At 39.4% G+C, this 27,101-nt stretch overlaps 2 protein-coding genes across 2 annotated transcripts in view; both read left to right on the forward strand.

The window, feature by feature from the left end:
* Positions 1-3,054: 3,054 nt before the first annotated feature.
* On the forward strand, positions 3,055-3,942 carry LOC105438631 (alpha-1A adrenergic receptor-like). Its single transcript, XM_011666673.2, has one exon. It carries the CDS (start codon positions 3,055-3,057, stop codon positions 3,940-3,942), a length of 888 nt encoding a protein of 295 aa, XP_011664975.2.
* A 17,379-nt stretch (positions 3,943-21,321) lies between these two features.
* The window catches only part of LOC591667 (solute carrier organic anion transporter family member 4A1), a 60,300-nt gene continuing 54,520 nt past the window's right edge, over positions 21,322-27,101 (forward strand). Inside the window, exon 1 of the mRNA XM_791219.5 lies at positions 21,322-21,503. Coding sequence (XP_796312.3) covers positions 21,502-21,503 — 2 coding nt within the window. The 5' untranslated portion in view covers positions 21,322-21,501. The remainder of the gene's footprint in view (positions 21,504-27,101) is intronic.

Genomic DNA, 27,101 nt, shown 5'->3' on the forward strand with positions numbered 1-27,101 from the left:
TGGACTCGGTATGGAACTGTTTCTTTCCCCCTGTTTTCTCACCACGGCACCCCCCCCCCCCCCCTCCCCCACCACCACTCCCATTTGCTCTCCTTCTCTCGCACTCACTTTTGGCTCATTGCGTCCTGCATTCTTGACCCTCCCCCTCTCGCTCTCTCTATCTCTCTCTCTCTCTCTCTCTCTCTTTCTCTCTCTCTCCTTCTCCCTCCCTCCGTCCTTGGTTTTTTCCCCTCTCCTATAGTACTCTAACCATCTTCTTTGTCATTACATGAAAATACTAAGATTCATGATCAATGTTCTATCGACAGGCTCAGTGGTGTAGCAGTAACAGAGAAAGGCTTAAATTAAAAGCCCATTGCTTATTTCGATTCCCAAAAGACATATGGTTTAGAATTGAAGTACTTGGTCTCGTAAAATTTAATTAGAAAAGCCACAATTTATGTACATCACTTCATTCATAGAAAGCTTCAAACACAGAAAATAAAAGGAAGTAAACAAATTATGAAAGTCATCTGCATTCAAGGGAGAAGACAGTGTATACTAGATTTATTCAGAGTTGAACCAAAAGTTTTGAATCGCCATAAGTATTAATAATCAATAATCCGTCATCAAGGGTTGTGATATATCAGGCGACGGAAGAGGGAATCGACTTCAGGGGAATTATGTGAAATTATTTTAAATAGTGCATGTACATTGAGTAAAAAGTAAAAGCTATCATTAAACTGTTTATGGGCTCAACTATATGCAAAGTGAGTTATTTAAACAAGAACAATCTCGCTCAGATGCCACGCTCCCTCGCATAATGAAATGAAATCCTAAAGTATTGTTGACAATTTGGTAACCAGAGAATAAATTGTATTGTGTTTTGACAAAAGCTTTAGAAGGCTTTTTTTGTAGGGCCTAATGCAGGATCGGACTTTCATGGGGGTGCCTCTCCCCTTAAAAGGTTGTCCACTTACAGGTATAAAGAGATACACCACAAAATTGTCGAAATACTTCGTTCGTTCGTGTCTCCTTAGATCAAGATTAATGTATCTTGATCTTCGGAGTAGTTGCTACAACCGGCCGTGTCAGACACGTTGCCCCGGGGTGCGAGATAGGACTCTTGTAGCGTGCCCCCATTTAAAACAATTATACAATAACAGTTAACATTACATTTAATAAATAGTATGAAACTATTAAAATTACTCTCATATTACGGGAAAAAATATTATTTATATTTATATTATGACTCTAAATACTGATTAAACATTGCCCAACCTCCAAGAAAGAAAGATGTTGAATTTAAGGCGCGCGACTTGTTAAAAATAGCATGATTTACCCAAGGGGGAGGGGGCAAGAATGCAAATATTTCATACTCTAAACTTCAAAGCGTCTTCTTCAGGGGGTTTACCATCACAACCCTCTGGAATCAACTACCCCGGATCATCCGTTCAGCACCCACACCAGATACCTTTAAGAAGTACTTGAAGACGTATTTATTATTATTGATTTTCCCACCTTTATACAAGGGAAAGTGCTGTAAAACAAATTGTGTAAGAGCGCTATATAAATGAACATAGTTTTTACATGTATTATTATAATAATTATGATTATCATATTATTAATGTTTTGCCACCCCATCCCTCTCTCTCTCTCTCTCTCTCTCTCTATCTGAGTTTCATATTTCTCCCTCAATCTCTTCTACTCCCTTTTCCTTGTCTAATTCCAATTAAGTTTTGATTATGTTTTAATCCCAATTTAAATCTCAATTTGTTTGATCTCGTTTGATTTAAAGAAATCCCACAAATCATAGATCTCAGTGGTTAAAATATCAAATATACCTGAACGCAATAACAACAATACCCGAAGCAGAAAAATCGCAATTTGATTAAGTTGAAGACACCTAGTGAAGGCGTGTAAAATCTAAAAATGGAACATGAAGGTTCTTTTATTGAAATATTTAATTTGGTTTGATTAATTTATTTCTGTTTGATTATCTTTTTCTTTCGCAGTTTTACAAATATATAACAAACAAATCATTGCAAATTGTATGACAATATATATAAATTACCATTCAGGTTTAAATGACCATGACAAAATCAACGAAACGCAATTGAATTCTCGCTGTTGTTGAGCTTACAAACGATGTGCTAAATCAATCACAGGGCACAGTGATTATCATTACCACGAGTAAGTTCAACTTTCCCATCATTTTTTGCTCAGAATGCAAAAGATATGCATGAAATATAGTGTTCCCGCAAAAAAACAACCAACAAAATTAGGGTTAATAAAACCGCAAGATTTTTCATCGAGGTTTACACAACATGGATGTGTTAACTTAATTGTTTCCCTCTTTTACGAATTGCCAGTAGTTGTAGTGGATTTCAATTATTTGTCATGCATGCACCAACAGATAATTTACCAGTGACTTACCAAACATATTCTGAAGATCTGGCGTACACTCCCTTGAGGCCAAGAAATAGAATTAATACTGCGTAAAGTTGGTTTACCGCACATGAGGGTGTCATTGTGGGAGATGACTCCAAACCACACATAAGAAATTCCCTGATACGCCACAGATCATACAAGATTGAAATATAACAAGCACTACTGAACGATTTCAAAAATGAAATTCACAGCAAGTGAAGTATCCATCGTCGTATATATACGTGCGCCAAGCGATGTTGTGAGAAAAATAATTAGTAGGGGTGCCAAAGTATTTTCGACTGCTTTTCCATATTTATTACAAAATTTATTATGAGGATTTATTTTCAGTATATTTGAGTATATCGAAATATCAACTTGAAGTTTTTCTGAAACTTCCCAGGTTTTTTTGTAGTCCAATCCACGAGGAATAATTAACTGATCATAGCAATATTAAAGAGACCTGAATAAAAACAAATAGGGAGAGCGAGCTGAGAGGAACTTGAGAGGTGTTTCGAAGATAAAGAGGTGAGAAAGTACAACTATAGGTGTGGAAATAATACATATCAAACAATGGTCAATCACATGGCGTTGACGCTTACGGTAAACTCCTTCATTTCATTTTTTGCCATAGTCGGCAATTCGGTGATGATAATCGCTTTTATCTCCCGTCATCATCTTCGTACCTCCGCCAACTGGTTAACCGTGTCTACCTTTGTTGCGGGGTTCATATCAGGGTTGTATTACCCACTACTCGGTCTGGTGGATGCATACATCATCGAGAATAATCCATTCTGTTTCGTCGTTATGACTTTGGGTGTTATCTCTGGTCTCCTCTTCACATTGAGTGTGGGAGCAATGACTGTCGAGCGATATATTTCCATTTGCTACCCACTTCATGCGGCCAGAATAATCACACCACGTCGCGTCATTTTCGTCATCTCTGCTCTATACATCTATACTCTGATCATCATTGCACTGCCGGCAATGACACCGATTGGTAACCGCGGGGACATCAGTGACAATCCCCTAGGTTGCAGGTTGGCCACCGTGTACACTTTTCGATATGCTCGTTTCGTTCTCATTCAATTCCTGGCTCCCATTCCAATCATGTTAATAACTTACTGTCGTATTTTCTTTGTCTTGCGTCGTCACATCCGAGCAATAGCAGATCTCCCGAAGAACCCTTGCTCTAGTGAAACTGTCGGTCCGGCTGCTGCGGCTAGTACCGGCACCGCTACTGTTGTCGCGGACGTAACGCGGGAGCGGCGACTTTGGAAACGCGAACTCAGGTCTGTGACGCTTCTGTGCACTCTCGTCACCACGTACATGCTGTCGTTGCTACCGGTCGTAGTGTTCCTCCAGACTGCGTACCATAACAGAGGAAGTCCAATCGGCTACTCGCTCGTCCACTCTGTCGTCTTTTTGGGTGCGGGTATCAACCCATTCTTGTACGGTTTTGGCAACAGAGCTTTTCGGAAAGTAGTCTTGTCAATCTTCTGTAGACGTGAGAGCCAACGTCAGGAAACGGTTTAATTCAAATCTAAAATGATTTATTATTGAATAAAGGGACTCGAGCAAGATTTGTTTCAAGCTCGAGTCACAATGTTGTAAAAATGCAAGGCTTATAATAATAATCTTTAGAAATTGATGTATCACTGTGCTAAAAGCTGAAAATAAAGTGAGGAGAAAAAATGAAGCTCTGTGCCTGATAAGTACCTGTAGAAAGTTTGGTTCTTGGTATCATTGTGTCCTCAAAGCTAATAAACATGGGCCTAAAGGCCCGGTCTCACCGCCAGAACTTTGCTGGAGCGTTCCTTGAACGGTAGGGAGAGGGGGCCGAATTTCGACAACGCTCGTCACCGCGCACAAAATGGAAAACAAATCGAAAACACGGGCGTTGCCTTAGCGGTGCACCGCTGAAGCCGGCGTTGCTTTAGCGTTGGTTTAACGGTAGCGAGCGGTAGCGCTCCCGCTCCGACACCTTCATACCAACGCCAAACCAAAGTTCATCACCGCAATGGATCGCTGCTTCAACGCCCGACACCGTTCCAGCAATCCCGTGTCCGCTCGTCAAACGCTTACAACCGATCCACCAAAGTTTGTGCAACGTTTAATCACCGCCCGGGCAAAGCTGGCGAAGCAGCGGTGGTCCAGCGTTCAAGATTTCTGCGTTGGCCTAGCGGACCAAAGCGTCCACGAACTTGCGTCTAGCGGTGCCAAACTTTGACTGGGCGTTGTTGGAGCGGTGGTGAACTTTGCCGGAGCGGAAAATTGCCCGCTCCTCACCGCTCGCAATATTTTGTGCAGCTCAAAACTTTCGGAGCGGTAGGAGGGACCATCAGCGGTGGCCGAGCGTATACGGCGTTGCCTTAACGGGGGCCAACTTCTGTTAAACGGTGGTGAACGGTTACGAGCGGTGATGAATTTTTTTCACCGCTACAGGAACGCTCCAGCAAAGTTCTGGCGGTGAGACCGGGCCTTTAGGAACCTGACTAACACAGTATCGGATTTGAAGGGAAGATAGCACCCCCTGTGAGCAAGTTCAGTTCACGACATCTTGGGCGCGCCAGCATCACCTGTTCACGCACTGACTGCTTTGTTACGAAATGGTTGCAGTAAGTTGACTTTAAAGTAGATATTCATTGATTTTAAATACTAACTTTATTTTCATTATTGCAAAGTTGAAACTTTGATTCGACAACGTTATCTAAATTCAATGCTTGGAAACATTCGAAGCAATGATTATTATTAATTACAAAACGCTTAAATACAGCCCCGGCATAGCACCTGAAGAGCTCTCCGAACGCTGCTGAAATGTGTGAGATCACAGTATGGACATGACTTGCACAAGCAGACGATGTCCCATGACATCTCACATATTTTCAGTGCCTGTGTTTTCATCTTTTCTCGAGTTCTTTCTCTTACTTCACTACCGTCAGGCTAAATGTATAATCTATCGCCTCACTCTAAACCCCGCGCATGGTTTTATTTTGATGAAAAATGCAGCGATACAAAAATAAAGGAATCTGTCGCTTGTAAACAAAATAAGACGCCATTGTATATTCAGCTGCACACACCGGGGTATGTTCGGCGTTTCAAGAGGGAACAAATGCCGTCCTTAATATCATTCCGGGGGGTTTTCAATTTGAAAGTCTGGTTTCTTTGATTGTTAATTAACCCCTATCCTGTGTATTTACAAGCAAAAGATTTTAGTTATCAGAATCAGATCATATCCCCTTTTAAATGGTTTGACACTGTGAACATGACAGACAATGAAAGCGGACAAAATATACAGTTCCTCAGGTAGACAAAGGAACATCCCTTCACTGCTATTATGTAAAAATGTGTAGAACAGGTGAATATGCATGTGACACCTGTTCTACACAATTTTACATAATAGCAGTGAAGGGATGTCCCTTTGTCTACCTGAGGAACTGTATATTTTGTCCGCTTTCATTGTCTGTCATGTTCACAGTGTGACATGCCATTACATACTAAACTCATTATAATTTGAGAAATAATAGCTTTGCAATTATGTTCATTCTCTATGGGATGTCGTCTGCTTGGGCAGTGTTGGTCCATATAGTGACGTCATTAAAACATTGTTATTTTTTCCGGCGAATCTCTCGTATATCCCAGCTGCTATGGAGGTGGTTGTGTTGGTATTTTTATAAATCACCCGATATGTAGTTGACCTAAAACTTGTACGATGGCCATCTGTTAGCTTACCAGTTTCTAGTGAAACATTAGTTGAAATATTTGTGATCTTCTTTGAATTTCACCTTTAAAAAAAATTAAATACTATATTTACATGGTTTCGGCCAGCACTGTCGGAATTCGGTGTTCCCTTTCTTTGACTGAAATATCGATTTCGTACGAGCCGATGCACAAACCTGAACACGAACAGACTAAGGTAATGCCGTTGACATTACAAATGACAGTGGTGTATGCAGGGTAACGAACGAAATGAAAACTCACCCCTCCCCCACCCCCTCCCACTTTCTCATACAAACTTAGATCCGCTTCTTGTTGTAAGGGCGTGTTTATGCTTAACTTTTTCTGGCCAGAATCAAGCATCTGTTACGCGTTTAGTTTAAAACACGGTTGCGTCCTTTCTCACCTTTGTAGAATCACCGAAAAACGGCGATCACGATCGCCGATCGTAAACTCACAAAAAGATGCGTTTACAATTATTTGTAAACGCGTTTAAATGGAGTCAACGCACTGACCTCTAGTGGGTCTACGTAGCATGCACAGTGCAGGTTTGCGAATCCAGCTGCTAGGCCAATTAAGGCCACCCAGGAAGAATTGCCTGAAGGAGCCAGAGAAGTGAGCATAAACAGTACACTGTGGAACTGCGATTACGATGAGCGTTTACGATGAGCGTTACAAATCGCTCATTCTGCCTTCAAAATTTAAGCTTAAACGCACCCTAAGACACATGTACCGGCGACCCAGGGAGTTGTGAGTTTAGACTGTTGCTCCGAGGGCAATAAACACTTGTCCTACTCTAACCGAATTCCTAAGTTCAACCCTAAACCAAACGCTATTCCTAACCCTAAGTTCCCTAGCCATAAACCTGAACCTAACATAAACACAAATTGCAACTTTTACCCTTATCAAATAAAGCCCGGGGCAAACTGTCGGATCATTCGTTCTGCAAGACAGATATTTATTTATTTATTTATTTATTTATGATTTCTTTTAACAGGGTAGTTTCATTCAGTTCCACTGAAAGCCAGTGGATCTGCTTTTCAAGAAAGCCCTGCATAATACAATGACAGTTTAAAAACATAGTATAATACACAATTAAACAATGTACATACATGTGAAATATCAAATTTAACATACATCTTATAAGAATAAGACTATTTGAATCATACAATATTTACTATCAATTATTTTAAAAAACAAAACAAAACAAAAAACAGAATTATAACAAAAGCACACCTAAAACAAAACACCTAAACAAACAGAAAAAAAAACATAATTACAGAAGGAGTAGAGTGCAGAAGGCCTATTGCACTTTTGAGAGTTTACAAAGAAGGTAGAGTAGTTACAGTAAATGCATAGAAAGACGGCATTGCTTTTTGAACAAAATATGTAATGATGTACATGACTGAACAGAAAGTGGGATTTTGTTAAACAGCGGACCATAGTAGGCAAAGCTAAGTTTTATATTCAGTGACTGCCTGTGGGACAAACAAAATGACTGTTAACTGCATACCTTGTAATATAAAAGACTGGTCGTCGGATAACGAGGCAGTTTAAATAATCAGGAGCTTGTTTATGCAAAATTTTAAAAACCAGAACACAAAATTGATATTTTACCCTTACTTCTAGAGTTTGCCATTTAAGAATGTTGAAAAATTGAGAGACAGAAGTAAATGAATCTACATTAAAAATCATTCGAATGTATTTATTTTGAATTCTTTGTAATCTAATGAGATTAGTTTTTGAGTAAATTCCCCAAACAGTACAACAATAATCGATGTGTGGCAAAATAAGTGAGAAATACAGACTGATTATTGTTTTACGAGTTAAAAAAGGCTTAATTCTACGGATAACCCCAACTGCACGAGATATTTTACAAAATACACTTCTGACATGTTTAGACCAATTTAAACCTCGATCTAAAATAACTCCGAGACAAATGAACATGAACTTGACTGCCGAGAAGAACCAAAGGAGGCAATTAGGACAGAACCCGGCCCCCCCCCCCCCCCACTCAGTGTTATTTATAGGGTACGCATATGCTCGTACCCTCTTTTTGAAAGCACCCCCTATCTGAGGACTGCCAACATTTCCGAACCCCCCTTTCGCGGGCTTTTTGCGGGCTTTTCCTGCCTTGGAGACCCCCCTAAATCAGGAAAAATGCTCAATGTACCCCCCTAAATTCGGAATAATTTCTCAGGATTCCAAAGAGATAAGAGAAAAAAAGAAAAACACCCCCTTTTTAAAGAAATCTCCGGGTGAAAAGTCAAATACACCCCTTTTTTTACAAATCTCGGGCCGGACTTTGTCGCACGAAAAGTACCCCTTTACCGGACATTTTGGCAACACGCATGCGGTCATTCCGACCTCTGAGTGGGGGGGGGGGGGGGGGGGGGGGGCCGGGGGACAGAATTATCAACACATTGTAGGTAACGGAATGGATAGATAGACCGGCTGTCATGCAATTCATAAAGGTTTACAGTCTTCAGGATAGTGTAGTATCTCTTTGCACGTTCCGTACATAGATACCTTATATTAGAGATCGGATGTTACGTAAGAGATACTTGCCGTTACTTATACCTCTCCATTAGGAGTTCACATTTGTTTAGAAACATGCTAACTGTTTGATTGGTAATGTCCCAGGCACACCGACAAATCGATTCATGAACTGACCACTTAACCAACAACTCTTGGTCATTTACAGCGTGTCCACACACAACACAATTTATCCCGAAACTCTATAACGAAACGTCGTATAAAGAATCATCGTATAAATTTCAGAGTGTCCACACACAAGAAACGTCGTATAAATAATCATCGTATAAATTCCAGGATGTCCACACAGAAGAAAGTAATCCTGAAACTCTACAGCGAAATGTAGTATAGGTGCGCAGTTTGCTACTGTGGTCATGAAATGGAAGCGGAATGAGAGGTCAGGTCTCCTTTCGCACTAGTTGCGTCCACACACAACACCTTCTGTGATTAGGCGTGATTAGGCGTGATTCTTTATTGAGTTCTAGTTCGAATCGATGCCCAAACCTGCGTTTCGTTATACGACGTTTCGTTATACGACGTATCGTTAGTGAGCGTCCACACACACAATTTCATCGTATAACTATTGCGAAACTGCATAACTATCGCGAAACGGTAACGCTAATCACGCCTAATCACGGAAAATGTTTTGTGTGGACAGGGGGTTAGTTGCTTACAAGTTCTTCGGTCTGTTGTCGGTCTCGTGTCGGTCTCGTATCGGTCTCGTGTCGACCCGTGAATGAGACTCGGGAACCTATAATATTCAAGCATTGCTTATTGTAGGTTTCCCATATTTCACATCATTATTTCTCTATAATTATGTTACATTTCTATCATTGTTTGTATTATGCATTCTCTTGTTAAATCCTATATTCGAGCCAACAATCTTGAGCTCTTGTGTGGGAATCGTATTTCGAGAGAAAATTGCTATGATTTATTCTGGATTGTTTATCGTGCAGTAGATTGGTTGATTGAACCAGTGAAATAAAAACAAATGCACAAAAACTTACTGGGCATCATTTTCGATAAAAACCACAAAGCCCATATAGTGTGTGACCTACATACCCGGATTTCCTTATCTTTCTAGCCACTGTACATTTCTACCTACATTTTTGGCACATGCCATTTATTTGTAATCTTGAACATTCAGTGTAAGTTTAATTGGATTCCGTGAGAATTTAAAAAAAATATTTACCGGAACTCAGGTTTATCTTTAATATGTGGAATTTGGACCAATTCAACAAACAAAATGGGGGTATTGACGTACTCACCTCTGAGACTCTGGTTCGCGCTCTACTAAGGTGACAGAGCATTACGCATCATTCTTCATTTAGTCTGTAAAAAGTATCGTTGGTTGTCGTTTGTCAATGATGTAGCAATATCATAACAATCCGCATATTATCATTTTGAATTAAGTACAACGATTGTAATCATATAAGGATAGATAATTCTTCTTAGATTTCTTAGATTTCATATGAGGCCAATTCTAAATTCAAACATGATACATCCAGCATGTGATGCTATGTATGTAAAATGTATTGTATGATGGGTGTATGGCAAACCACATAAGTTTACTTCATGTATGTATAATCTTGATTTATTCATTGTATCTTGCACTGATTTTTCTTCTTCTATTTTGGAAACATGTGATTGATTAAATACCCTGCCACACTGTGAAACCGATTTCTAGCCGACAGGCGTTCGACAAAACTTAGCCATAGGAGGTAATGTCATTTTTGGTTGGGTCGGGTGTCAGGCACGTTTGTGTGAATGGGGTATAAGTCTTTATAATTCAGACACATTGCTAAATCTTCAAAACGAATTCAAATCGACCGATTCTTGGCATTTTGTTTCGATCTTGTGCCGGTCTCGTCGTTAAAAACTCGGTTATATATGTGCTCTATCAGCGTGATAATGTTGTCTGTATGAGCGTTTTGGGTTCTAAAGTTGCCAGTGATATAATATTTAACCTAATAATTTCGGATAAAGTTATCTTAATTGTTTGTATGAGGTTTTTAATAAAAGATGATGACTTGCTCATAATGATGACACTTCTCCGTGCAATAACTCTGATGTGAGTATTATGTCCAAACTGTGTTGCTCTATTAATTTATTCATATTACTCACTTAGCATATTAAACATTATCAAGCTGCTTTTTCTGCAAATCTCTTTATTTTCACGAATATAACATTGTAAAGTGCTTAGAGAGACTTCATTATTATGATCGTTGTTCGCGTAGAATTATTCCATTATGATGCGTGTATAATAATTATGATAACCATCACTAAATGCCAGCTACTTCACGTATAACCTAAGATTGGTTGATGTTAGGTCATGACTGTCGCATAATGAATATGTGTTTTCATGTATCATTATTATACTAATAAACCAATAGAATATAATCAATTGTGATTGCAATGCTCATTAAGATTCATTAGCAACGGGAGCATGGTTATTAACATTCTCTATGAAAAAGAGGGGTGCATTTGGGTCAACTGTAATCTACTACATGTATTAAAACCAGGCGCGGATCCAGGGGGGGGGCGAGCGGGCCTTGGCCCCCCCCCCCCCCGCAAAAAAAAAAAAAAAAAAAAAAAAAAAAAAGAGAGAAAAAAGGAAAAGAAGCGAAAGGGAAAGAGGAGAGAAAGGGAAAGAAAGAAGAGGAAGAAGAGAAGAAAAGGGGGAAGAAGGAGATCGGGGGCCGAAAGGGCTTTGCCTCCCAGGCTGTTGACCCCCCCCCCCCCCCCCCCCCATATAACAAATAAGAGAGAAGGAAGGAAAGGGAAAGGAAAAGAGGAGATACTGGCGTACTGATAGGGGGGGGGGGGGGGGGCTAAGTGGAAATCAAATTCAAACGTGGTTTATTTCTAATTCCATAACGGTGGATTACAAATAATGCTAAAATGACATCATTTCCGAGATTTTTCCTCACTTTTTAGTAAATTATACGTTTGTATGTGTTTGTTGGAAAATGACAAATTCCTAAATTTGCAGCCAGGCAAGAAATATGATTCTTGAGATTCCTACATGTCAGGGCCCGAGGTACGGCGGGGATGGGGAGCCCCGAGCTCTCCCCCCCCCCCCCCACACTTTTTTTGAAAAATTGTATTAAAGAGAAATAAAATAGAATGAGAGCACGAAAGAAAGAATAGTTAACTACCAGTGTTAACAAATAATGAGGCATCAAAATATGCTCATCTGACCGTGATTAAATGCCTAAAACCCCTAAGCTTCCGTGGGCTCTGCCCCCTGGATCCCACCAAAGGCCCTACGACGGGCCCTTAGATGCTCATCTGACGGTAATTTAATGCCTAAAACCCCTGATTTTGGGGGGCTCCGCCCCTTGGACCCAACGCCAAATAGTTACCTGCCAGTGTCACGAAATAATAAGGTATACAATAAAAAATATGCTCATATGACCACAATTAAACGCCTAAAACCTCTGAGCTTCCGGGCCGGCTTCGCCGCCGCCCCAGACAAGGATTAACAATCGAGAACGGTACAGCGAATCGTCTTCTTTCTCTCATAATCTTATGAAACGTGAAGCTTCCGCGCATTGCGCGGGAGGGGGAACCTGAATTCAGACAAGGATTCAGAGGCGAGAACGGTAATACCAATCTTTTATGATTTAATAAAACGTAACAGCTTCCGCACTTCGTGCGGGATGGAGGGGGGGGGGGAACTTAATTCCGACAAGGATTATTTTCGAGAGCGGTACAACGAATCGTCTTCTTTCTCTAATGATTTAATGAAAATTAAAAGCTTCCGCGCTTTGCGCGGGAGGGGGGAACCTGAATTCAGACGAGGATTAAGAGTCGAGAACTGTACAACGAATCGTTTTGTTTCTCTAATGATTTAATGAAACGTAAAAGCTTCCGCGCTTCGCGCGGGAGGGGGCAGAATCTAAATTCAGACGAGGATTATTTTCGAAAACGGTACAACGAATCGTCTTTTTTCTCTAATGATTTAAGGAAACTTAAAAGGGGGGAACCTGAATTCAGACGAGAATTTAGAGTCGAGAACTCTACAACGAATCGTCTTCTTTCTCTAATAATTTAATAAATCCTAAAATTTTCCGCGCTTCGCGCGAGAGGGGAAAACTAAATTCAGACGAGAATTATTTTCGAGAACTGTACAACGAATCGTTTTGTTTCACTAATGATTTAATGAAACGTAAAAGCTTCCGCGCTTCGCGCGGGAGGGGGAAGAATCTAAATTCAGACGAGGATTATTTTCTAAAACGGTACAACGAATCGTCTTTTTTTTATGATGATTTAAGGAAACTTAAAAACTTCCGCGCTTCGCGCGGGAGGGGGGGGGATCTTGAATTCAGACGAGGATTAAGAGTCGAGAACTGTACAGCGAATCGTCTTCTCTCCTAATGATTAAATGAAACGTAAAATCTTCCGCGCTTCGCGCGGAGGGGGGAGGGGGGAGGAACTGAATTCAGACGAGGATTAAGATTCGAGAACGGTACAACGAATCGCCTTCTTTCTTTTATAGTTTAATGAAACGTCAAAGCTTCCGCGCTTCGCGTAGGAGGGGGAGAGGGGGGGGGAAACTGAATCTAGACAATGATTAAGAGTCGAGAACGGTACAACAAATAGTCTTCTTTCTCTAACGATTTAATGAATCGTAAAAGCTTCTACGCTTCGCGCGGAAGGGGTAAACTGAATTCAGACGAGGATTAAGAGTCGAGAACTGTACAACGAATCGTTTTGTTTCTCTAATGATTTAATGAAACGTAAAAGCTTCCGCGCTTTGCGCGGGAGGGGGGAGAATCTAAATTCAGACGAGGATTATTTTCGAAAACGGTACAACGAATCGTCTTTTTTCCCTAATGATTTAAGGAAACTTAAAAGGAGGGGGGAACTGAATCTAGACAAGGATTAAGAGTCGAGAACGGTACAACAAATAGTCTTCTTTCTCTAACGATTTAATAAATCCTAAAATTTTCCGCGCTTCGCGCGAAAGGGGAAAAACTAAATTCAGACGAGAATCATTTTCAAAGAACTGTACAACGACACGTTTCGTTTCTCTAATGATTTAATGAAACGTAAAAGCTTCCGCGCTTCGCGCGGGAGGGGGAAGAATCTAAATTCAGACGAGGATTATTTTCTAAAACGGTACAACGAATCGTCTTTTTTTTATGATGATTTAAGGAAACTTAAAAGCTTCCACGCTTCGCGCAGGAGGGGAAGGGGGTAAACTAAATTATGACGAGGATTTAGAGTCGAGAACTCTACAACGAATCGTCTTCTTTCTCTAGTAATTTAATAAATCCTAAAAAATGTCGCGCTTCGCGCGAGAAAGGAAAACTAAATTCAAACGAGATTTATTTTTGAGAACGGTACAACGAACCGTCTTCTTTTTCTAATAATTAAATGAAACGTCAAAGCTTCCGCGTTTCGCGGAGGAGGGAGGGGGAAATTCGCCCCTCCCTGCACCTACCCCCCCCCCCCCCCGCATCATGTCACTGTTGGTCACCATTACGTACCAATATTTGGCTCGCAAAATTTCAAATTTGGGCCCCCCCCTAAGAAATCCTGGATCCGCGCCTGATTAAAACATTGCAGCTAAGGCAAAAAGGGGGAGGGGGTGAGAGCCCCCTGGACCTTCTTCCCAACCACCCCACACCCATTGATCCGCCCCTGGACATCACCAAGAAAAATGTGCCATAATTACGTTTTGTATAGATAATCATTAATGTAAAGAAGCATAATAATTATATACAATTTCTACGCCGGTCGATCCAGGACAATACTTGCCTCCAGAGTAAGTTGGTGTTCTAGTTTAATCAAATCCCCTCACTTGAAGGGTTTACAGGTGTAAACTTCATCAATCGTCTCTTCCAGGTCATGTATAGCGTACGTGGTGAGGGTCTGGTGGGTGGAGGAGGGGGGGGGGGGTATTGCTGTTTAAAGACTATAGGGACCGGAGTCACCTGCAAGCTAGGGGAACCGGAAGGGCGAAGCAGCATCTTCTTCTCATTTCTCTCTCTCTCCATCTCTCTCTCTCTCTCTCTCTCTGCAGTTTCCCCTATTGTGGTGTGCTCCCTCCCCGGTGCCCCCTCTCCATGTTTATTCGACTACATAATACGTCTCTGTGAGTTTATACCGCCCCCCCCCCATTATGGATGTGTGATGTCTAGAATATTCTTCATTAAAGCCCATCTCAACAAGCCTGGGTCCGGCGGAAGCCCATCAATGCACAGGAAATTGGGGTCATCTGTCTACTAACGACTAGATCTCAAATAATTACCCACATTCATTATCTCTATACCTAAATCGAAGCTAATTATCTATTCTGTCTTTTCCGTCGAGGATCCTGATAAGTATACCTTTACTTTATGACTGATATGGTGTATCACCTCTAGCGGATATTTGCTTGATCATCAACTACCATGCATTCATCAACCGTCATACCCCCCCCCCCTCTTCCGTTCCTCAGAGGCCCTCTCCCACTCCTTCGCACTTCACTCAGTCATTCATTATCATATAAATATTATTAACATGATGACAGAAAGCGTATATTGACATCAAAATATACAAGTATTGTTATATTAGTTTATATAACTTACTGTAGGCATTGCTTTTTCCCCATGACTAGATATAACGATTAGAGGTTTTAATCTGGGTGTCAGTGGCCTAGCTACGGGGGCGCAGAGGGTACGTGCCCCCCCCCCCCCCCTCGTCGAATGTTTAAAAAATGAGGTGAGAGCGAGGGGAGAGATGAAGGAAAAGGGAAAAGAACAAGAAATAATATAAAGAGGTGCAAATTTGTCCACTCTATAAAGGGGCAAGACGTAAATACCCTCCCGACCTAGTCAATCTGCTCCCTTAAAAGTTACATAAAAATTGTATTTTGGAATAACGTCATCTTCATGGAAACAAAATATCGGAAACCGCAAGATGCCTAGATATATAAATATCACTTCGAGTATTTTGATGAGGAAATAACATTTAAGAGAAATTAACCTAGTTAAACGGGATAGTTTCAGGAAACGAGGTCCAAGACTATCGCCCATTCGATGATATGACGATATACAGGCACCTAGTTGGCCGATCATCATGATTCGGGCAGCATAGCGCCTGAATATAACCTTATTTATTGTATCTTTACATGGAAATGACAATACTACTAATAATTATATATGAGATTTATAAAGCTCAAAATCCACTTAAAATCAACACTTGTGAAACAAAAACCAAAACTTAAAAGAGATGACATATTATATACAAAGGAACAGAAATAAGATAAAACATACACAAAATGACAGAACAATTAATGATATACTAAATTAAACAGATACTTTTTAAATTACATTATCAAACACTTCAACTGATCTGCTGTTTCGAATCTCTCGATGGAGAGCTTTCCATAGCAAAAGCCCTGCATGAGCATGGGTTATTTTCCCCTACTTTGAGAGCGTAAAACATAAAGACGGAATACATTGATTTATCAAAGTAATATTATACTGTGGAGCAGAGCCATGGACACAAAGAAATAGAAGCAAAATAATTTTGAGATGAAATTTAATCCACAATGAAGTCTTTTCCCCCCTCGTTCGCTTCACTTCTCGCAATATTTATCTACTGTATATTGATGACTAAATAACACTTTTGCCATAATAAAAATGCTTCGCTCTTTTCGCTCGCTCGCATTATTTGGGATCCGGATAGAGTATTTTCTGGCAAGAGGTTCTCATGCGAAAATGTGCCCTTACGTCTTTGTATACGAGGGATAGAAAACAAATCCTCTTTGTTGAATTTTGGATTTGGGTGACGCGAAACGTGTTAACTCCTAAAAGGGTGCCGTGACTAAAAAATAAAAAAAAGTTGAAAAAGGCTGATCTAGTAGACTTAAGACTGGTCCCCCACCCCTTCCATGGCTGAGCCCACGCTACGCCACAACCGGATGCAATGTACACCTGAATAAGGAACCGAAAAAATATCTATTATTTCCGTGTTGTAACACTGATCACACGACATGTACACTTTTCAATCTGCTGTCTCTATGAATAGAAATTTTCAAACGAGAATTAAAGCGATCGACTTATTATAAGTTTTAAATTGGTAAATCAAAAACATCGAATCCTTTAACGTAAAAGTCTGTACATTTATTTAGTTTTCTCGCCTTTTCAATGTAACTGATCAAAATTCTTCACACATTTTATAAAAAAGCATATAGCAAAATTGGAGTCCATCATAAAATCTGATTTTCGGTGTCATGAAGATTAGCCCCCCCCCCCTCTATCTTTGTCTCTGCCTCTCTCTCTCTCTCTCTCTCTCTGTCTCTTTCTGCCTCTCTAACTCTCTCTCTCTGTCTCTCTGTCTCTCTCTGTTTCTCTCCCCCTCTCTCTCTCTATCTCTCTCTTTACATATGTCTCTCTGTATGTATTGTATCGTAATGCATTATCGTATCAATGTTTAAAGTAGAGATTATACTTGTAATTTGTACAAGAATAGGTGTTATGTATACTCACTTGAAGATTATCATGAAGTACTGTCATAATGCTACTGGTATGATCTCATTACAAGACTGACCTTTTTTTCGTAGTAGAATGTAGCACATCATTGTTTGTTTCATAGAATAGTTGCGTACTGTAATAAAAGGGGCCAAAATAGCGCTAAAACCCCTGAGCTTCTGGGGGCTCTGCCCCCTGAAAGCTCGCCAATTAGTGTCCTGCCAGTGTCTCAAATTAGGTATAAAAAATATGCTCAATTGACCGTAATTAAATGCCCATACCCCCTGAGCTTCCGGGGGCTCCGCCCCTTGACCCTAGCTGGGGCATTGCGCCTAAACCCCAGACCAATTTACGCTATACGCTCTTCCTGATCGTAAATACTTTTGCTTCCCGCACCCACTTTGAAAAGCGTTCAGCGGGGTCTGCATGTAATAATGGAGTGAGGCGGAATTTTATCTACCCCCCCCCCAAAAAAAAAGGTTTCTGCTCATTACGCCACTGCTGATCAACATTACGTACCAATATTTAGATCATATTAAAAAAGTAAAGTTTGGAAGGAAATTTGACATGAAATAATTAGGTCACACAATACAAAAAATGAGGACAGTATTAATAATTGTGACCGTTTGTAAAGTGCCATGTCTGTCAAAATTGACACTCTTGGCGAAGTTGTGAAAGAAATTGTATACCTTGCATACATCTATCAAGTAAGTCAAGAAAGAAAGCAAAATACACATGAGTTTCAGTTTAGCATACTTCAGAACACAATTTTGCAATGATAGAATTACAACATCGTTTGTAACATAAAAGCAAGGTCGGTTAAATACGCTTAATAAAAATATGCGGGTATAAATTGAAACATAATATAGGAGATACTGCTAATACCAAGTACAATACAATACAATACAATGAACATTTAGGGCGCCATTCCCATAAGGCTCAGAGCGCTAACATCAAATAATATTATTGGTCTTTACTACATGTAGTAATTAAAGGCTACAATTAGATATTCCATATAAAATATTAAATTCAATTGATTAAATTAAATAATTAAACATAGAGGAGAATTCATGTAAAGAGATGAGTTTTCAGAGCCTTCTTAAAAATATCGATAGAGGCAGATTGTCTGATGGACATGGGGAGATTATTCCACCCTTTGGATGCTGCTACCGTGAAAGTACTATCCCCGGCTTGGACACGTGTAATTGGATAATTTAGACGGAGGTTATCATTTGAAGATCTGAGATTTCTGCTTGGTGTATATAAAGTTAAACAATTAGACAGGTAATTAGGAGCTAGGTGGTGCAATGATTTATAGACATATAAGAGTAACTTAAAAATGATTCGCTGTTGAATTGGAAGCCAGTGAAGGGAATTAATTAATGGTTGAGCTGAATGACTTCTACCGACCTCAAACACAAGACCGTGCTGCCCAGTTTTGTAGGCGCTGGAGACGGTTTACATGTAACTTTGGAAGAGAGGAAAGAAGTCCATTACAATAATCAAGTCTAGAGAGAATTAAAGACCTTACAGCATGATGACAAGTTGATTGATCAATATATCTACGAATTCGTGATATGTTCCTTAAGTGAAAAGTGACCGTTCTACTAACATTGTTAATATGTGAATTCATACTCATATGAACATCAAAGAATGCGCCCAAGTTTTTAATTGTGTCTGTAGGTTTTACGGAAATATTTCCTATGGTGGGAGTTATGTCTGGCAATTGTCTGAAATTGTGTGGTGAAGCAGCAATAAAAAAAACTCTGTCTTACTGTCGTTCAATTTCAACTTGTTAATGGACATCCAATTCTTTATATCACAGATGCAGTTTTGCAGTGACAACAATGCACAATCTAATTCACCACGTATTTTGGGATCAAATGAAACATATAACTGTATATCATCCGCATATACATGGTATGACACATTATGATGCTGAGTAATATCACTAACCGGGAGGGTGTAAATTGTAAAACCAACAGGACCTACTACAGAACCTTGTGGCAGACCAAACTTGGAAATGATAGGCGCAGACAATTCCCCTGCAATGTCTACTTGTGTTGACCAGCCATCGAGATAAGACTGGAACCATTTTAGGGCAGTGCCTTTGATACCAATCCTCGTTGATAAACGAGAGACTAGGATATGATGGTCGATGGTATCAAAGGCTGCTGACAAGTCTAATAATACCACAAGAATTACTTTGTTTGAGTTAAGTGAAAACATAATATCATTCTTCACCTTGATCAAAGCAGTTTCTGTGCTATGTCGGGGTCTATGTGCAGACTGAAATGGGTCAGTAAGATTGTTAGCTTCAACATGCTCCATTAGTCTTGAGCAAGCTACTTTCTCAATGAGTATATCACAGTGATAAAAGATATAAGGGTATAGTACAGAGTATGACATATTGAAACAAGCTAAGATGTTGAGAACAGAACACAGAACAAAACTGAGATGTGAACTGTGAGTATTGTACTGTAGTGGCTACCGTAGAGTGTTTAAAAACATTAATGACCGACGGGCTTTTCCTCAAACTTATTATGGGGCACAAGGACAATTATTAAGTATATTCGTTGAAATAAGCATGATCATAATCTTGAATAACTGAAAGAGTGTTTATTTATTACAAAACTGGAAGAAGAGATAAATTACAAAGATACAGAAATGGTGACAGACGAGAGAAGAAGAGATAAGAGAGAGAGAGAGAGAGAGAGTCAAGTTCAAAGATACAGAGGTAGTCAGGTAGTTATCAGATAATTTCACTGCTCCAAAAAGAATGAGACTCACTAGTTTGGCATGGAGGGATTAGACCTCCCTGCAAGTTCACTGGCAGGTGGTAATATCTCATAAAATCAGCTCTCAATTAACCTTTTAAAAAAGGGTATCATTGGGGGATCAACGGGTACCGCTTAGGCATTGTTAGCTATATAGAGGGCGCAAGTAGCTATAAGTAGTGCGGTGGGGCTTTAAGAATCGTATCTATTAGCAGTCACTACCCCCAGGCCATCGTCATCTGTACCTTTCTGACAAGCTCTATAGCTATAAGTATAACTATAAGAGATTGATACTCAGGACCCAGCTTTAAATCTGCACATAGTTCGTTGTAGGCCTTTTATTGACACACTGTATAATGTAACAGCACCTACATCATCTGAGGGGCTGTGCTTCAACCAAGGTCTCATCGTCTTTCTTTATTTTTGTTCTACATTGTACTGTTATGAAAGAAAGATCTTCAGAGACTCATGGGTGTAACTACATCCATGAGTCTCTGGAGATCTTTCTTTAATAACAGTACAGTACAGTACAGGGAAGTGAGAGGTAAACTTTACAAAGACGAAGTGCCTGGTAGTCTCCAAGAAGAGCAGTCCAAAATGTAACTTGAAACTGAAAGAACAGGTTATTAAACAAGTCTACTCTTTTAACTACCTCGGCAGCATGATTACCGAGGATGCCAGATGTGAGACAGAGATCAAGAGAAGGATAGCTCTCGCTAAATCTGCATTTTCAAACTTGGGCAAAATTCTGACAAATCGCACAATAATAATAGTACTGAATTGTTACACCTATCCAGTACTTATAGTGAAACATGGACTTTAGCCTCTGATACCAAAAAGCGTTTGGAAGGTTGCGAAATGTTTTTTTTTTTAAAGGAAGAATGATGAAAATCCCTCGGACTGACAAGGTCAGAGCTGGAGTGCAAAGGCAAATGATACGTGAGATGATTGTTGATTAGGCAGTTAAAGTTCATGGGCCATAATTATTACACGTACACAAGGCCTAGAGAAACTTGCTTTGACAGGGAAAATTGTGGAGGAGTAGTGGAAGAAGGAGAATACTTTGGATGGACAGTCTGCAGACATTGTTAGAAGAGAGAGGAGTGAAAAAAACTGGAAGTGGTTCTATTAGATAATGCAGCTAGGAGCCGAGGGTTGTGCATGGAACAGTATGATCGCCAAAGTCAATCGATATGGCACTTAGAGAGAGAGAGAGAGAGAGAGAGAGAGAGGGGGACTGTTATGATTATACTCTATTGTATTTTGTTACATCTTATTTCTGGAAGACAAATAAACTTAATACTTGATACTTTATACTTGATACATCAGTACAAGTACGACTGTACGAGAATACACCCGATGCTGATCTGCATTGAAGAAGAAGGAGAGGAGGGGGAGGGGGAGGGGGAGGTCACTGGCGAGCGAATTACTATACGGTAGCACACGCGATACACACAACATGAAGTGAGAGTGTACGAGGGTTCCAGAGTGAGATTGCATTTGCTCGCACTCTCCTGGAAACTATTGCACGGAATATACACGCTAGGAATTCTATTTCGGACAACATACAGGCGGCCGTGGGGAATTCTCGGCTCGCAAGAATGTAAGTTCATTATATCAATATCTTGATTATGATATCAATGTTGACGTTCATGCATTCTTAACCAAATAGCTTTATTCTTAGAATGTTTATTTGGAGTGCTGCCAAGTCATGCAGAAATATTTATTATACGGTAGCGCCATGGTATATCAGAGGCTCAGCACCCAAGAAAGTAATGTTGAGATTTGTATGCATGCATGGCATGAATGAATCAAAATGAGCGTATGCGACATAAATTCGAGATGGATTCGTATTTGCAATTATGCAACATGAATCATATTACCAGGGCATAATAGAGCATGTATTTATGTACGTATAGCAGCGTGTAACATGATTATTAAACGCTCCTGTACTATAGCACGCTCACGCAGATAAACATCTCCGCAATGCAATTTCCCCATGCTCTTTCCAATCATGCCAGCCTGTCTGTTCGCCTGCACTATGATGCGATACGTTACAGGCATGCGAGCTGCACACTTATTACACGTGTGTTGCCAATAACCCCTTCTCATGTTGAATATAGGCCGAGCTGAGCAAGCGGTTGTTATATTATGCGAGTTATGTCTACATGTCATCATAATTCTGCCACTCTCTCTCTCTCTCTCTCTCTCCTACTAATGTCAAAGATAATGCTAGAAATGCTAGACATAGGCCTTCAAAAGCAGACGGAGCGGATCTACAAAATATCCCAAGCTTCTTGGTGTATTTCAGAGCCTTGTATTTACCTGTTAAAAATCATATCGCTTGACCTATATTATCAGCAAAAATCGAAATACTATATCGTAATTTAGTAGGTCCATAAATTATCTATTCAAACCGATGGTATCTCTGTAAGGAGCTTTAACATTGCTTGAGGTATTAAATGATGCGCCAAATAAGGAATGGAATCTTCCAAGCATAGTTACTTCTATATAGTAGGTCAATTACAGTCATGCCCTTGTCATAAATAGCAGCGGAAGTTGTAAATTTCTGGAACGCAGTAACACCCTGGAGTAACACATATCGAGCGGTGGAAATAGGAGTGCAAATACGATTATTGTAATGAAAATTGATAGGTATATTATACACCCTTCTCTGGAACAAGCATTCATGTTTCCATATCACGCATTTTTATTCAATATCTCTGTTTTTATTTAAAATATATGCCTTCTTTGAATGAAAATAGGAACTTCCTTAATTGCAGGGGGCATGTTGATAATAATGTCTGGCATTATGGCCCAAAGTAAAGCATATCGCACACTATGAGTCTGACTGCGATCCTATTTTGGAAGAATTTGGTATTTTACTCGATAAAAACATTCAAACATGTAGACTCTTAACCGTCGAGATTCTGAACAGTTGTGCAGATAATAAAATCCCAATTTTTGAGGATTTCTGATGTCATTTTCTTCATCTAGAAGGCTTCCCAATGCACTGAATTGCGATGGTGTGTTTTTATAATTATTATTATTCTAAATCTGACGACGGAAGATGGTGTCGATATCTAATACGATTGCCATTTCTTTTCAAATCGGATCGCAGTCGGATTGTATATAATATACTGAACTCTTCAAGAGACATCTCAAAACATATCTTTTCAATGATGCATTTAATTAAATCATGTTTTGTAGATTAATTTCAGATAGTTATGTTTCTTGTTTAATGTTGTTTTGTATCTTAACTGTAGAATAAGATATTGATTTGTATTTTAAAGTGTAAAATAAGGTATCATCTTGGATGTAAAGCGCATTAATGAGAGTTCTGTCAGTTCTTAAATGCGCTATATAAAAATGTATTATTATTATTATTATTAATTCTTCAAGACATCTAAACTTTAAAGCGTATAATTATGCTGTGTCTTCTTTAAGGGTGGATAAAGATTATTCCAGATTGACCTACAATAATACATGAAATTACCAGCAATTTACTTTTCTATTATAATTATACAAACACACAACGTCATCAATATTGCGTGACGGCCTCATTATATTACGAGCAATATCTCCTCGCGAGATATTTATTTGCGACAGCTGGTTATTTTGTGACATGACATTTGATTTCTAAGACAAGGGGGTCAAATTAAGATCTTTACCTTGAGCAATGACCAGAAGAGATAGATAGATATGTTGTAGCGAATCAAAAGCATTTTACGATGCGAATATTCCACAATGTTTTACTTTGTTTTTGATAAGAGAAACAGACATTGACAACGTTGCATGAAATAAAGACAATCCAGATGATCTATTAAGCAAAAGAAGAGGATGACTTTTTAACATGGCAGCATGGAATTATAAGCACCAGTAATATGCCTTTGTAAAATAAACCAATTATGAAATTATAATGATTGCAATACATATTAGGACATGTTTTTAATTTTATCAATAAAAATGAATCAACCCTTCATTGAGAAAGACTACCAGTAAAACTTCAAAAATAGCTGTGCAGTGTACAACAACAATATACGGTTTGACTACGAAACCATCCGCCCACAGAACGAAAGGAAAAGAGGAAATTGAAAAAAAGAAAACGTTAGTTGTAGTTTATTATCAATGATCGCATAAATCACGTAAATAATAACCATTTATATAAGTCAAGTAGTATACTCTCGTTATAGCGTAATATCGATAATGCACATGTGAAAGTAAAAAATGAAACCTCGGAAATGATTGATTATGTTTGAGATGTACAACAATTTCCGGGAACAATATGAAATAAATAGAAATTGACAAAGTAGTCACTAGTCACATATAAGAGGATCGCCAATGTCAATATACTCTTCATCACCTAAAATCTTCCAAACTTTCAGAGGATGCCATTTTCGGAAGACGCAGGCACGCCCGTGTATTATACATGTACTTTTTTCTTCTTCACCCCCATCCCCCCCCCCCCCCCCCCACCCCCTCTCCACCCCCGGTCGCCCCTCACCACCGTGGAATTCAGAAAACGTCCACTTGGTTTGACGTCACACTTCGGCCACACCCTATTTCATGGCTAGACAGTACAAAAATCAATAACCAAAATTATAAATGTCGATATAATACGTGTGATGTACCATCAGCACATTTTCTGTGACGGGATATCGGGCCATGTGTTATGAATGGGCTTTACTAACTGGCAAGACTTGAACTCTGGTTGGCCTATATACAGGCCCTACATGTATATTCATCACATAGAAAACTAGTAGTAGTATAGTATGCGTGAAACGTAAATAACTATACATGTCCTTTAATACCTTAGGCTTAGTCACACCATGGACCCTACCACAAGACCGACAACAGACCGACAATAGAACCACGAAATATAACATTACGTCTGTCATCATTGTCTATGGCCAAGAACCGGTCGGTTTGGAGTCGGTCTCAAGTCGGTTTGGAGTCGGTCTCAAGTCGGTTTGGAGTCGGTCTGAAGTCGGTTTGGAGTAGGTCTGAAGTCGGTTTGGAGTCGGTCTCAAGTCGGTTTGGAGTCGGTCTGAAGTCGGTCTGAAGTCGGTTTAGAGTCAGTTTGGAGTCGGTCTGAAGTCGGTTTGGCGGTGTGGCTGAGGTGTCGTGTATGACGTATGGTCTGATATAAATCTGATTGAAATGATTTATTTGTATAGTAATTGCTACTTTGCATGATGGGTGGTAGTACCATTACTCCTCTCGTCTTCTAGATAGCATCAGGCATGTCTTTGATAGCATTTAGTGATTGATGACATACGTATATGGCCAAATAAAGCTAGGATTCACAAGTACCAATGTGGTCGTGACTCGTGATAATGTTTAGTTGTTGTTTAGATTGCAGGTACTAAAAGAATCGGTTTCGGTGGAAATTAATGTATCTAAATGTTGTAATGTCACACTTGACAACACTGTGATGTATCTTGCGAGCTCCTCTCCTAATTGGTCTGTACTGCATATTTTGTGTTTGTGTATAGTCCGACTTCGGGCTGATAATGACATGGTGTTTGTCTCTTCATAATAATTGTATTTTCGAAAGTCTGATTTCTGAAACTATCCAGTTCCTAAAAGGGCAATCACACCCTTGTAATAAGTTCATTTGAATGGAAGCATACAGAAACATCCGAAAATAGAATAGCGAAAGTTATGAATGTTTGAATTATGAGATCACAACAGTTTTGCGAATCGCAAATTTGTAATTTTCTCTGTGGAATATGATGATTTGACAGATAACTCTCCCCTTTGTCCGATTTCATTCAATTTTTCACCTGCCTGCATCTCTGATTTTTTTGCTTTCTTCTAGAATAGTTTGCTCTCACGGTTGGCACCCCTTTTTATTATTTAAAACAATATTTACAATGAACGAATGAATATAATGGGTGAATTCATCATTATACTTAGCTTACTTTGGCTTTTCACTCATCGACTATCACTGTACAAAATAACATAGATTGAAACGGATGTCCAAACTCTACAATGAACACATAGAGGCTCAAGTCTATTCTTGTCCACTTCATGGAGCTGTTACGTAATATGAAGGAGAATGTAGAAGAAAAAACATAGGAGAAGAGGCAAGATCAGAGAGAAAGAGATTAAAAGATACAGAGAGAGAGAAAGAGACAGAGACACAGAGAGAGAGAGAGAGAGAGAGAGACGGAAGAGATGAAATATGAGAAAATAGTATTTAAAAAGTCGATAGCTGATGATGACTTGTAGTATCAAAAAAGAAATCTGATCACAAATTTTTTACAGAAAAAAAATGCAATTTTCCATTCCTATATCGACATAAACCATTTGTCATAGTGCATTATGTTTAATTTTGTATATTATTGTAAAGGAGTTGAATTTTGTTGTGACTTTGCCTGTAACATTATGTGCTAATCCAACGCCGAAACTGATTGGTCGCAGTCCTGTCATTGTTTGGGTCTTTTTAAAATGTTTATAATAGAATTTTGATTTTAATTCCTGATTTTCCTGTTTAGAAATCAACCATAAGAAATGATGAGTTATAATGTACCTCAACTTTGTTTCAAGTACAAGAAACATGGTAATAAATAATGTTACTAACTTACTATTATAGATTTTGAGCAGACGATGATTGAGACAAAACACTAACTTTTTCAACGCGAGTCAAAACAAACCATCGCAAACTCTGGATCATAAATCTGGACAAACCGTTATACTAGACAGATTGAGTTGGCCTTGCCCTTGGCATAATAAGCCCACTGCCCAAGAAACATCAGTCACTAGGCCACAAATTTTTGGCTTCCCTTTCCGTCATTATCAGTGGCACACACACACATTTCCCGCGTTTTGCAAGTTTGTAATTGAAGTTGGAGTGCACATTGCCACATCATTATTGATCACAATCATGCGATTTGTCGACTATCACTTTCGTTTTTCTAGCAAGGAGATTACGGGTGGCGATTAACAAGAATGATATTGAACTTTGATCTAGATCTGTTATTGTTTTTGCGACGAATAATAATGTATATATATACAGTGAAAGTTACATGAAAGTCATTTTATTTCAATGCCTGATGCTATGTTAGTGCACACTGTACAGGAAAGGGTTTCGTATTATCATGGGTCACCCACAAACAAGTTCTAAATATAGAAAGTAGGAAGGCTAGCTGTCCATCAATGTGAACTTAAAAATCGTGAGCTCTTCAATTATTATGCT

The sequence above is a fragment of the Strongylocentrotus purpuratus genome, unplaced genomic scaffold (genome assembly GCF_000002235.5).
Source record: "Strongylocentrotus purpuratus isolate Spur 01 unplaced genomic scaffold, Spur_5.0 spur5_scaffold_7, whole genome shotgun sequence".
In the NCBI taxonomy this organism is placed as follows: domain Eukaryota; kingdom Metazoa; phylum Echinodermata; class Echinoidea; order Camarodonta; family Strongylocentrotidae; genus Strongylocentrotus; species Strongylocentrotus purpuratus.